Source organism: Phoxinus phoxinus (genome assembly GCF_949152265.1).
Source record: "Phoxinus phoxinus genome assembly, chromosome: 7".
Taxonomy (NCBI): domain Eukaryota; kingdom Metazoa; phylum Chordata; class Actinopteri; order Cypriniformes; family Leuciscidae; genus Phoxinus; species Phoxinus phoxinus.
In genome coordinates, this window is record NC_136882.1 from 36,609,929 (window position 1) to 36,624,484 (window position 14,556).

The window sequence follows — 14,556 nt, forward strand, 5'->3', positions numbered from 1 at the left end:
ATTACAAAATATAATGTAAAAGTACCTTAAAATCTTAAACTTGTTTTATTTCAGCTAGTTGCCAAAACAACAATTCTCATTTTCATTTAGTTTAACCATGTACTAAAAAATAAATAAAAACTATATAGACATATTTTTTAAAATTCTATTACAAAAACACAATAAAATGACTAAAACGTTATTTTAAATTAAATATACAAATGAAAATAAGTTCAAAATATTAATAAAATCTATAAAAGTATCTCACTAAAATAATGCATTATGAAAAATAGCATCCTGGTCCATGGGAGAAAGTCAGTCATACCGATTTGAAATGACATGAGGGTGAAAGGAAGATTGCAGAATTTTTATTATTTGAGTTTGATATCATATTAAATCAAAAGCTGAACCTACATCAACAATAATAAAATCCAGCCAGCACCAAAGATTGGTGAAGTATTTGGCAAATCCATATGCGACCCATTTCAGCAGCATCTCAAGAATGAAGATGTAGGTGAAAACTTTATCAGCAAATTCCAGTATGGTCTTGACGTTTTTTCTTCCATCAAGGTTAACGTCCTCAAAAGCCTGAAAAACATTATGTAAGATGTTAAAATTTGATGTAAGAAAATACATAATTATTAAACTAGTATACAGGGCAACAAGCTGAGTGGGAAAAAAAATCCATCCAAGATAATGGACAAAATGCGAAATATGTTAATTATAAATGAGCATAAAATGTATTCAATACCAATAAAAAATAGAAGTAAAAATGTGCTCTGTATGATTCTACTTCTTAGATTGTTGTCATTGGTTTAGCAACATGTTCATGTCAAACTATTGAAATCTCACAAACAAGCAAATGTATCCCCCCTCACCAGAGCGCCACTGCTAAGCAGAATCATGAAGACGATGAAGGTCTCAAACCAGCTGTGCTCCACAATGTTAAAGCATGTCTGTCTCAGCAGCCACCATTTCTTCCACATGCCCTTTTCAGCATCCACCTGGCAGCACCGGAACTTCTGGACACACCCTGGGGACCAAATCGAATGACTTTTTCAATATTTAAAATCTTACGTTTTTACTTACAAACCCCATCCCTTTAATATGATTTAAGACTAACCATGTGCAAATTCATAATTCAACACCATTGCTGAGTATTTTCTCTTTAAAACTGAAATGCATCTAAAGACAGTTTCAAAAAACGCAGTTTGAAATCGCTGGTCTTTCTTATGTCACAAACTACCTTGTAGCCAATCACGTCAACCGTGCCGGCGGGCTTTAGCATAGCATTAATTATGTCTCAAGAGTCTCAAGAGAAGCCAGGTTTATTTTTCTGTTGATATGAAAAATCGGGTAGATTTAGCAGTGTGCGGGTGTATGATGTATATTAAGATGTTATGATGAACTATAAGCCTTTCTCCACTGACGTTCTGGGATGTTCAAAGCGTTTCTAAGGATGCTGATAGTTAGAAGGCAGCTGTCTGACTTTGAGATTGTGAAAGGGGAACATGGTTTGTGTAGCATTAGCAACACATTATCAGCCGTTTTATAACGTAGTCAAGCAAAAGGCTTATCATATTAATTACCGTTATGTGTCCGACGTTGTAACGCAGTGTTCCCATTGAGCAGTGTTTACCTCAGTGAGTTTACCGAGTGGATCTCTGAGCTGGTGTGGGTGAGTGGAGGCGGGGCTAATTAGCATATTCACAAATCCGCGTATAATACATGAAGCAAGGGTGTAGAGTTACATTTAAACTATTTTAAGGCATGAAGAATTTTTTTTTCACAGGAAAAAATATGTAATTTTGTTTTATTGGATAAAATTATTGACTACAGTGGACCTTAAAAAGTCAGTTCCCTCAGGTTTACATTTATAAATTTAGGCATCCTATCCAACTAACCGCAGCAGTCAGTGTAGTTCATCACAATAACTGTGAATACAGACATATATATATATAATTAAGTGTCTTTAAGTGTCAAATACCTTTTTGGGGGGGGTACTGTAAATATCATAGTATTTCCCGCTGTTACTACTGAACTTCTTTTTGTAAGAGTTGAAGGCTGAAGAACACATTTTACAACTGTCTTAACATAGTTAAACTATTAGCTGAATCACCTGTTGTGAAACAAGCTTCTGGTTCTGAAGATTCCTCAAGTTCAGAGTCCAAAACATCTTCTCCGTCTTTAACCATGTGTCTGAGGTCCACCGTGCTGCCCTCTGAAGAGCTGGGAGCCACGTCAGACAGCTTCTGCAGGAGCACACACACACACACACACACACACACCACACATTACTATAGCAACCGCCGAGGAGATGATGATACATGTGCACACGGTTTCTGAAGTCAGTCATTTCAGCTGAGTCACTGAGCCAAGCCTGAGAAGTAAGACTTTCCTAGTGTGATGCCTTGGATAAAACCCTTTATCTAGTACATAGACTAGTTCATAGGTATTTCCAAAACGTATAAGCCATGAACCAAAGCTCTGAGATAAATCATAGTACACAATACTATAAATTTAAAGTTTAATGCTAAATATACACACATTGAAACTTGAAGTAGAAATCACATCGACTACATAGACACGCATACAATCACTTAATCTCTGAGCTCATAGTAGGTCTGTCCTGAATGGTTTATATACTACATTTTGTCTCTCGTTTTTCGTGAGTGTTATCACTCACTTGCTAAGTATTTTAACAATGAATAGCTGATGACAATATAAAAAATAAAATAAAAATTAAAGTAAAATTGATTATTGTAAAGTGGATATTTGTGGAAATCATGCTATTGTAAAGTGGATATTTGTAGAAATAATGTTATTTTTCTGAAGGCCTAATCATATCACAAATTATGTATATTCTTTTAGCTTGAGATGGCCCAGTGCAAATTTAGATGTTTTTTTGTCTGATAATTTTTGGAAGATGCGCCCATTTCATAGACAGAATGCATTATTGCGCTTGTCCAATTAACCAAAACATGACCATATCTCGAATCTCAGCTGTGTTGAGCGGTGTATGAACATACTCATATGTACATAAACATGTACATACAATGCTGTTAAAAGGTGTGAGACACACAACCAAGAAAAAAACACTCTCCTTCTTGACTGGAGGAAAAAAGATTGGTCAGGCTCACTCAATAGATAAATCAGGATAAATCAATAGAAGCAATAATACAGAATCATCTGTTGATGTCTTGAAGACCATCATTCAGCGATCATGGCTCTGGTCCAAAGTGTAGTGAGCTGCCTTTCTGTCTGCTTTATCATGCTAAACCTCCAATGCCACCAGCAAGTGATGATTTAACACTCTCCTTCACGTTCCTCATGCTAACGGCACAGAAGAACAGATTTTTATAAGCTAACGGTATAATACACACACAATATATAGCTCACACAATTGTGATTTTTTTATTTTGATATTATTGAGCTTTTTAGTAAATTCACAATTTCTAAATATAAAACAAAAATATATTTTATTTGTATTATATTCAGTGTACATTATTTGGTTTATTATAATAACCAGCTCACTGAGCCTGTTGCATTATGGGAACGCTTCTACATAAAGGATACATGCAATACTGTCTGCCATTATTCAACTATTTAGTCCTAAATAGTCAGCTCATTAGATTTTTTTGAGTTTCAATTGAAAGCATATCACCATTCACAAAACTAAAGCGGTAGACCTTTTTGGACAATTTCAAAGAGCTTGCCGTACAAATGACCAGTATAAAACCGTTTTATGCCAAAACCACAGACCGCCACATCCTCGATTCCCAGCAGGAAGCAAATGAGCATGTTATCATGAGGCTAACATTCACACTCAGCACTTAAATGACAGATAATGCGATCTGAAGACTGATATTCCCTGACCTCGCTTCCATAATGGGTCGGGCTACATGTTGACGTAATCCACAATGCACTCATTGCAATTAACCCGACCGGAGAGGAACTTGACCACGATTACACCAGTGAGAAATCAAGAAGTGAAACAATCAGAAAGCTGATGTACATGACAATATCTACACCAAAGGATTGGTTCGAAATCATTTGCACTGTTATTAAAGGATTCCTCCCTTTGTACAGTTCTGTACATTTACCTTCGGTAGACGCTTTTATACAATGGGATTTAAAGTACATTGATCCTCCATTTACCCTCAATATCAAACCCACTTGCCAGAATAAAGCTCTATAGTTTGAGTTACAACATCTTTCCAAAAATATTTCAGCAGATAATTAGACAAGAACTAGGACCTTAAGCTTAGCCATCACAACTGTAGTAGTGACATCTATCCCTTATAGCCTCATTTTTATTCACCTCAAATTAAACATGGCATCTACCATGATCGAGGTCCTAACGAATTATGGAGCACGTAAAGATGTTTTATATGTCATCAACAGCGGTTCACTTCCATGAGTTAGGGTGCATTGCATAGGTACATGATTAACTAACTGTATTTTTCTATGTACATTTCTGAAATGCATTTTCTGTAAAGCTGCTTTGAAACAATATGTATTGTGAAAAGCGCTATACAAATACATTTGAATTGAATTGCTGTCATACTGTATGCATTGCATACAACATTCACTCCATAGTCCACAACCACTATTTCAAGTGGAAACAACTTGCACACCAACCAGACCAGACACATGGTTTTCAGTGACTGGATCATGTTTGGATCACAACCGACTGCATCAAAAGTCAGGAGTAAATGCACCCAAGATGCATTGTGATCAAACACGCATTTGAAGGTGGTCTAGATTTAAATCAACGATATCACATTATTTATCAAACTCTTTTACTGAGTTATGCCTTGGTATATGGTTTCTCTTATTTCTCTCCCATTTTCCTCTTCACTTCTAATCACTATTACCATCCAACACTAACGATAGAGAAGGGAAATGCAAAATCATACTCTGAATTATCATCAAAGTTTTTAAAATGTGGCTAATAACAGAAATTATTCTGTTAACGCAACCTCTCACATAATACACTGCTGTTCAAAGTTTGTTGTCAGTAAGAAACAAATATGCGTATTCAGCAAGGAAACATTAAACTGATCAAAAGTAACAGTAAAGACATTTATAATGTTACAACATATTTCTCTTTCAAATAAATGCTGTTCTTTGGAAGTTTCTATTCATCAACGAATCCTGAAAACAAAATGCATCATGTGCAGCAACTATTTTAAATAATGATAATGAAATGTTTCTTGAGCAACAAATCAGTATATTATTATGATTTATGAGGGATCATGTAATTAATGATGCTGAAAATTCAGCTTTGCATCACAGGAATAAATGACATTTCAAGTAGAAAAAAATGAGCTTTAATTGTAATAAAATTTCGAAATATTGAATTTTTTTCTGTATTTTTGTTCAAAAGATTGCAGCCTTGGTGAGCATAAGAGACGTTCAAACTGACCACAAAGTTTTGAACAGTAATGTATATAAGTGCCATTTTGGATTTTGCTCACGTGACTTTGCTTGAATCTCTATTCGATCATATTAGAGATGCATATGAATGAAGGAAATGCAAAAGCAGATACCAAACATATGCTAATGTCATGTGTAAAGGGAGCTTTTGATCTGCACTACAATCTTCATCTCCCCCTGCTCAATTTGTTTTCTGAGGTCTTTGAAAAAATGTCAAATAATTTCAAACTGCAACCGTACCTCGTCCTCCATGTCTGAAGAAAGACTGCTGAAATCCTCAGTATTGAGGCACTCGAAATCCGACTCCTCGGCAGCCATCGGGACACTGACGGTCAAGCTCGGGTTGCTGATAAAGTTCTCAGAGTCACTATCCACATCTGTTCCTCCAGTGCCTTTAACCAGCTCTAGTGTGGTGTGGTTGGAGTTGTCATTTATTCCCTTGCAGTTTATCGTGACCATGTTCCCATCTTGAGTTTTCTTTTTCTGCTTCCTCATCTTTATACAGCTGCTCCGGAAGAAACTCTGCAGGCAGGCCTTGACCACAGCGAAGCCTCTCTTGATTCGACCAACTGCGATCTGCAGATTGTTCTTTTCGACCTCATCGTCATTGGCCGTGAGATTGTCGGCACTGAAGGAACTGAGCAGCAGAGCGAGGAACAGGTTCAGAACCTGAAGGAAAGGCAAAATTAGGAAAAAACCAACAGGTTCAGAATAACATCACACACTTCAGAGACCTCATTTATGAAACGCATGTACAATTAAATTTGATTCTAAACACCATGGATTGATCAATTGGATTTATATTAGTGTGTTGGATTTATATACATTACAAATGTACTTAGTGTGTTGATATTTTATTGCAAAACACTTTTGCTGCTATTGTGGTGGGATAAGGGTAAGGTTAGGGACAGGTTTGATGATAGAGTTGGTTTTACGGGTGAGTGGATGTGAAAGGGAACGGTCAACAGTCTAATTATAGAAGTGAATTACAGCTGTAGCTACATGCAGGTTTTTATTTTATGTAAGTACAATCAATGTAAAGACATGCACACAATAAGTCCATTGTCTCAAACGAATAATTGAAATGCTAGTACATAGTACTTAAGGACACTTAATATAAAGTGGGACCCATCGATTTAACCTGTGTCAAATCAGAAACAAATGGCATGGATATTTTCTTACGCATACATACACCAACTGAAGAGCCTGCTTACAAACATTTATATTAGAAATGCACGATATATCGGCCACCATATTGTTATCGGCCGATACATGTTCATTTTTAATGTTAAATTTGGCCGATAGAGTCGATAAACAATGGATTTTTCCTTTAGCTGAGACACTTCATATGTGCACTGTTCGCCATGATGGTTTTGAATTGCTTGAAATATTATTGGCATCCCTTCAAAAAAGGAAAATACAGATAAAGTGCGCAAGTCTCTCATATAGTGAGAACATAATGAGAACATTATAATTGTGTGCTTGGGAAATGGCTTTTAATGAGACCTTTGTTTTTGTAATCAGTCTCTCAAAAAATTTACTTAAAAGTGGATTTAGATGTATCTGCCAATATATCGTTTATCGGCTTTCAAATATAAAGAATCATCAGTTATCGCTATTGGCCATACATCTCGCTATACATTATCCCGCTTATTACATGGCTACCTACCAAATAAATCAATAATTTGACACAAAATATTGATTTAAAAAGGAGTTTATTGATTTAAAAAGGAGTTTATTGATTTAAAAAGGAGTTTATTGATTTAAAAAGGAGTTTATTGATTTAAAAAGGAGTTTATTGATTTAAAAACGATTGTATTGCTTCCGTTAAAGAAAATATTGTTAATAGCTTTTGTTAATAGCTTTCCTGTAGCTCACACTAGAGCGTTGAGCGTTGGTGCTTGCAACGCCAAGGTCATGGGTTTGATTCCCAGGGAAAGCAACAACTGATAAGAATGAAAATGTGTCCCTTGAAATGCAATGCAAGTCTCTTTGGATAAAAGTGACTTAATTCAGGATCAATATATGCACATCTTTATAAATGAGGCCCCCGTTTTTTAAATGCTAATTAATTGAGGTGAACTATACATACCACCAGATTTCCGATCACCATGACCATCATGAACACAATTAAGCACAAAGGCTGTCCCGCCACTTCCATGCAGTCCCACATGGTCTCGATCCACTCGCCGCACAACACCCTGAAGACGATCAGGAACGAGTGGAAGAAATCGGTCATGTGCCAACGAGGAAGCGTGCAATCCTCAGAAATCTTACACACACAGTCACGGTAGCTCTTCCCGAACAGTTGCGTTCCCACCACAGCGAAGATGAAGACGATGATGGCTAGCACAAGCGTCAGGTTGCTCAAGGCGCCCAGTGAGTTGCCAATGATCTTGATTAGCATGTTCAGAGTCGGCCAGGACTTGGCTAGTTTGAAGACCCTCAGCTGTGACAAAAACAAAAAAGTATCAGTATTGGTGGATATGATAAATTCTTCTATTTTTACATTTAGATAACCTTTGCCGTCATCTAATGATGAAGATAATCTTTAAAAACACAAATGATTTAATAACCATCAAATCTCAATTATATTGACATAAAATCTATTTATTTTACAAACTATACAATTCAATGCTGTGATGAATTTGTTCCATTAAAAATTATTTTAGTTTTTAGAGTATTATTTTTAATTTATTTAAATTATATTTAGTGTTTTAAACCATTCAAAAGTTGGGGGTCTGCATATTTGTAATAATATTTTGCACAATTACTATTTTTATTGTATTTTTTACCAATTTAAAATAAACTATTTTGAACCAGAGATGGTCTTAGAAGGCAGCATTACACCGTACCTTAAAAATCAGCCCTAAGATTAAGGGGGTCATGACATTACTTTTTATTTTTTATGTTAATATGTTCCTTGAGGTTCACTATACTGTTAATATGTGGGGGGAAAAATTAAATGATTAGTTTTAAGCGACTGAATGCCAGTGGGCGGGGCTTATGGTCAGGTGATGAATAACTATTTGTCGATGTATTGCTCTGGAGGCGGGCATATGCAAATGTATTTGCAAGTGTGACATCACAGATCCCGTAATATCAAACTGAGCCGTTTTGGAGCTTGATTAAATAAATGCTTTGTTTATTATGAGGAGGATGTTTTAAGCTATGAAACTTGCAGGATGTTTTAATGCTACTAAGACTTCTTAAATGCCAAAAGATCAAGGCAAATTTGATTTCTCATGTCATGACCCCTTTAAGAGCGCACCTATGCTGCATGTATATGTCGTCTAGGTCATTGGGTATAATAATGCATGAACGCAGGATACTCTTACCAGTCGAAATGGCCTAAGAAGACCCATTCCAGGCACCACGTTTTGCAAACAAAGTTCCAGAAGACTCAGTGTGACTATGATGCTGTCGAAGATATTCCAGCCTTCCTGAAAGTAATAGTACGGGTCCAAGGCAATTATCTTCAATATCATTTCTGCAGTAAAGATGCCTATGAAAACCTGTAAGCAAGGAGATAAAACTTTTGGTAACACTTCACAATAATGTTCCATTTGTTAACATTAGTTAATTAAATTACTTCTAGGCATGGTTGCTTAGATTAAGGCTTTAGTTCATTTAGGACTTTTGTAAATGTGCCTTAGATAAAACATTACTGGTGTGCATCTTGAGATAAAACAAAGTAAGATATGTCAGTGCAAGTTACTTTCAGTTCAAACAGCTCAAACATGCATTTTGGTTTGGGACTAGTCTTAAGACTTGGGGGCTAATTTATTACTTCAATGAAAAATACTTCTAAATTTGTATTAATCTTACTTATGTTCATTTCAACATTTACTAATACATTATTATAATCAAAAGTTGTCTCTGTTAATATTATGTAATGGACCTGAGCAAAAATTAACAAACAATGAATAGCTGTTTTATTTCAAAGATTGATAAATACTGTAACAAATGTATTGATTATTATTCAAGTTTAGTTAATGCATTAACTAACATTAACCAATGCGACTTCATTGTAAAGTATTACCAAACTTTTCAACTGAACAATATATTTAAAAGTATTTTACAAAAGTAGAGCTCCACTGAATAAATTTGTAATAAAATCATTAAATTTGTTGATTAACTGAATATTTTGGAGAAAACATCTTCCTAAATAAAGTGTCTTTCTTAGATTTTTTTGTATATAAATCAATTCTACTAAATTTAATGAGTAAATTCACACAGCTGGGTATCTCACTGGTAAGTAATAACTCTTTCTAGAATAACAAAACAAGTCTCATAGTATTTCATTTAAAACGCTGCTATAAATGTTCTTACCACGTTGCCAGTTGTAAGCATATTAATATAATCCGGCTTCATGGGGTGACACTCCATGGCCATGAATATTGTGTTTATCACGATGCAAATGGTGACGATCAGATCTGCAAAGGGGTCCATCACAATCATGTGGACGATCCTCTTTATTCTCAGCCATGTGGGACTGCAATCCCAGATCAGATAATTCTCTGCAAAGTCGTCCCAGCGCTCCACACACTTCTGTTTCCAGACCTCCCACGCTGCAGTGTTAAATAGAAAATGTAGATGACAATCTGAAAGCTGTAGGTAAAGCTAGTAGGTATTTAAGCATCATTAGGACAAACTGAACTAATACTAATAACTTAAATCAAAAGAACAGTTCACCTTTCTTTTGTAAAAAACAAAAAGGAAAAATATCCATACCATTATTTTCATTATAATGAAAGTCAATGAAAACTGAGGCTGTCAGACTTCAAAATAACAATGAAACACCATTAATTTTCAGTCTATTCCTCAAGAGTTATATATGGTACTTTTTTAGCTTGACAATCTCAGTCACTTTTTATTATTTTGCCAAGATTGGTCAAGATCATTCAAAGCAGAATTAAAGTCCTACAGGTTTGGAACAGCATTGGGTTGAGAAAATGATGACAATTGTGAACCATTTCTTAAAAATGGCAGAAAAAAAAAAAAATCTAACTAATATGCCTCACATTCAGTTTCTTGTAAGTGTGTTCAGCATTTAGGGTTCCTTACGGTCAGGGTTGTTGACACTTGCTACGCTCAAAGCTCTCTGTCTCGCTGATTGGTCATAAGCAGAAAAGCGTGAATCACATCGACGTCGGTGTCCTTCAACTGTGTCCAACTGTAAAGAGATCATCAGCAAATACATAAACAAATGTTACAGTGTTTGCTAGCCAGCATTATCTTGCTATGCATCAATCTTTTATCGGTTAACTTCTAAGACAAAGTAGCATTTCAAATGTATTCAGGAAACCTATAAAACATCTCGGATTGATATTAGTTATGTTGTTTTTCACAAAAATAATAACAACCCAAATTTGATTATATCTTGTTCTTGATGATAAACTTTCACACTTTTGGGAGGGTCCACTTAAAAGGCAAAGGGACATATACATTTAGTTAATTTAGTTACATTTTAAGAATGCCTTCGTATGTCACTATTATCTAACTTAGTACATATTATTAAGACATAATTATTATGGTAGCTTGTTTCCACCACAGAATAAATAAAAAAATCTCAGAATTTTTATGTATTTTCTCACAATTGCGAGATATAAAGTCACAATTGTGAGATATAATGACAGAGTTGAGAGATATAAACTCACAATTCGGAGTTACAATATACATCCAGTACAATAGTACAATACAATCCAATAAAAAAATTATAAAAAATAAATTTTGCAATTATGTGGAGCAACATAATTTAAATGCATGCTTTAACATGCTTTGGGGAAAAAAATAAGCTTTTATAATTCATTAATTGAACAAATAATTGACAAATTAATTGATTTGGTTTCACAACTTGATTTTGCAGGTTCACACAGAATTAAAAGTATCTCTGCAGATTTCCACAGAATCATTGAAAAAGTTATGAACATCCATGCCAGTTCATGTTTGCTTATAAAAAAAAATGCTGCACAATCAAATTATGCAAAATATTTATACCATATTTAAATCCATCCTGCAGAATTCTGCAGATTTTCAGCCAAAACCAGCAAAAAAATAAAAACAAAAAAGTGCAAAAGAGTACACAGATCCACAGCAACAGCACACACAGCACGTCACAGGCCATGCAAGGTTCGTGCGCTGTTAGTTCTTTCCCTTACACAAGTTTCGTCAAACATGGCTCTTTTTTTGGACACTTCAGGCGTCAGGATTCCAGGGGGGGAGTTGGGTGAAGAGGCTCCGCCTGACACCATCACCATGCCATTGCTTTCGACCACATACCGCGCTTTTCCGTTAGACGGCAACAGTATACGTGGCGACAGACTGCTTTTGCTAAGAGTACTGTAAAGGCGGTCGGGTCGAGGGGGTGGAAACAGAGAGTCTTTCGGGCTGCCTGGATCCTCAAACATGCTTTGCTCATCATCGGCGTAGTTGTTTTCAGAATGCAGACGCCCGCGGAAGCTGAAGACGCTACCTTTGCTGCCCCGACGTGGGGTGAGGATTGAACCCTGGAAACTCAGAGGGGACTGAGGAGACAAACAAGCTTTACAAACACACGGACAAACAAATCAAGGCATTTAAAGAAATGACCCTTCGCTAAACCCCACTGTATAATTGTACTTGCCAATTCAACTTTAGCTTTAATTGTCCGGCATATATTTATAGACAAGTTCATTTCTAATGCAAGTTCTGTGTGTTTTTTCTGTGTTCACTCCCTTTTTGAGCATAGATCTAAACTTAAATGGAAGTAATGCAATAATGCTTTAGAATACAGACATAAGGTTGGTCTCTTTTTAAAGAAGACACTCAGCAGATTACTGATGAAGTCAAGGCACATCAAAAAAATTAAGTAAAAAAAAAAAAAAAGAAGTTTACTGTAAAATGAATGTACTCAACTAAACATTTTTTATTTTATACAATATATATAGTATTTTACAATATAATTTGGACTTTTTAAAAAAAAATTAAAGCCACATGTCTAACCAAGTTGTGTTCCAAATTTGAAGTTGGTATCACAAAAACTGAGCCCGCTAAAAGGGTAAAATGCTGTTTCCACGGTAAAGCAATCTCCAACTTCAAAACTGTTTTCACAGGATGAATTTTGAGTTTAAGTTTACAAATGGTACATAATTTATGATGATTACTAAAGCTCATTATTGCACATGCATTTGTAGGAGTTTCCCTTTCAGATGGAAAATTTATGGGAGATTATTTAAATGAATCATGCAAGGTGATTTACTAAGGTATCTTCAATTTACTGGTATTTACACCATTATTTACCGCCCACAAAAAGCATGTCTTAAACCAGTTGGTTATAATGGAAATTATCCGGCTGCGTCCGTGTTCTTTTATTTGAGTGAGAAGATCACGCAAAGAACTTTCCACTCCCATCGGCACTTTTATGGGATTGCTTGAGCATTCTGTCCTTTTTAGGGTCACATCTTGTCACGTCATGTCCTGTTTTTGATTCGTTTAGATGTCTTTGTGTTGAATTTATATTTCAGTCGAACCAAATCAGACCAGAGTCCTGAAAAGGTGGTTCTCAGATCTCAGTCTGCTTGTTTGGTGCGCACCAGGGTTCAGATGGCAGCGTACAAACTTATTCAAATGAACCGCACTAACAGAGCAATCGCACCAGGGTTCGTTTTAATCCAACCAAACATGCCAAGTGTGAACACACCCTAAATGAGTAAATAAAGGGGCGGGGCTTAGCGTCAGGTCAATTGGAAAAGTAATGGGCAGGAGAGAACATAAGTGGCAGAGATCGTGAATATCATGATGTTCACGATTATTCTGAAATCATAAAAAAAATCTATCTATCTATCTATCTATCTATCTATCTATCTATCTATCTATCTATCTATCTATCTATCTATCTATCTATCTATGGTTCCTTATTGTAAGAAAGTACATTTATGACATTTCCTTATTCCTATAGCAAACATCAAATGATTTCTAACCTGATGTGGAGAAGAGCAAGTCCTTTCACGTGAGCGGCGAATGTTTCCAACGTCTGTAAAACGGAAGCTGGCCTTTCTATCGTTTCCCTCCTTCTTCAAATCATCCTCTTTCTCTCCTTCCCCCTGACGCTGTCTCTTTTTCCTGTGGTTACGTCGTTCTTTGGCACTTTTGGAGCTGAGTTTGGAGGCGTCCGAGGAACTGTCCGTTTTATCTCCACTGAGCCCATCACACTTGGACGCTTCAGCCGCAGCCTGTCAACCAATCACAAGACAGAACGTCATTACACTTTTTGCACAGGTTGCATGCATATTTACATTTATGCATTTGGCAGAATGTTTTTTTTTTTATCGGTTCATGTATTCCCTGGGGATTGAACCTTGGCGTTGCACGCACCACGCTCTACTTTTTGAGCTACAGGAAAATGCAAAAAGCTTGCATTTCATACCCTGTTTTTAAAGGGTAAAAACCCAACAGACCTGAGCTTCCTCTTCCTGTCTCATGATCTCCTCAAGCATGGCGTTAAACTCCTCCTCTTTCTTCAAAGCCTCATCAATAGTGGCTTGGTTCTGTTCGTCATATGCCATGGCAACCACAGCCAGGATCAGGTTCACCAGGTAGAAGGATCCCAAGAAAATGACCAGCACGAAAAAAATCATGTAGGTTTTTCCTGCGGCTCGAAGAGTCTGTGATAAAAGTCCACGATTAGTATAGGAGAAACACAGGAAGCAATGAATGTTGTTCAAACCAGAATGATTATTTTCTTTTCCATACAGTGACAGTGGATGAGTACGTAAACTACCAAGCTCCAAACATTTTAAAAAAAATCATAAAATAGTCTAAATAATAGAAATTTCAGAGGAAGAGAAGGAGAAGAAACTGCATAAATGTTATAGGTTCGAGCATTTCTCATGAAACACTCGTTTTGAACATCATGAAGAACAAGATTTTCAGGGAAAAACAACTTTTCAGTCTGTTCCTCATACCAGCAATGTTTATTGCATTAGAAGGCTTGGAATAAAGTTTAAAAATCATATGGACTACTTTCACAATGGGATTTTTTTGTCCTTTTTGGAGCTTGACAGCCCCATACCTCATCCACTTTTATTATATAGAAAAAAATCAGCTCGGACATTGTGCAAAACACCACCTTTTGTGTTTTATGAAATAAAAATAATC

General features: G+C 36.0%; 1 protein-coding gene across 1 annotated transcript in view; it reads right to left on the minus strand.

The window, feature by feature from the left end:
• Window positions 1-14,556, minus strand: part of scn1laa (sodium channel, voltage-gated, type I-like, alpha) — a 33,855-nt gene that overhangs the window by 11,303 nt on the left and 7,996 nt on the right. Inside the window, exons 7-16 of the mRNA XM_079619142.1 lie at window positions 13,857-14,063; window positions 13,380-13,631; window positions 10,486-10,594; window positions 9,751-9,989; window positions 8,757-8,933; window positions 7,511-7,867; window positions 5,659-6,087; window positions 2,099-2,231; window positions 858-1,012; window positions 394-567 (exon numbers count right to left, since the gene is read on the minus strand). Of these exons, the coding sequence (XP_079475268.1) occupies window positions 394-567; window positions 858-1,012; window positions 2,099-2,231; window positions 5,659-6,087; window positions 7,511-7,867; window positions 8,757-8,933; window positions 9,751-9,989; window positions 10,486-10,594; window positions 13,380-13,631; window positions 13,857-14,063 (2,232 nt within the window). The remainder of the gene's footprint in view (window positions 1-393; window positions 568-857; window positions 1,013-2,098; window positions 2,232-5,658; window positions 6,088-7,510; window positions 7,868-8,756; window positions 8,934-9,750; window positions 9,990-10,485; window positions 10,595-13,379; window positions 13,632-13,856; window positions 14,064-14,556) is intronic.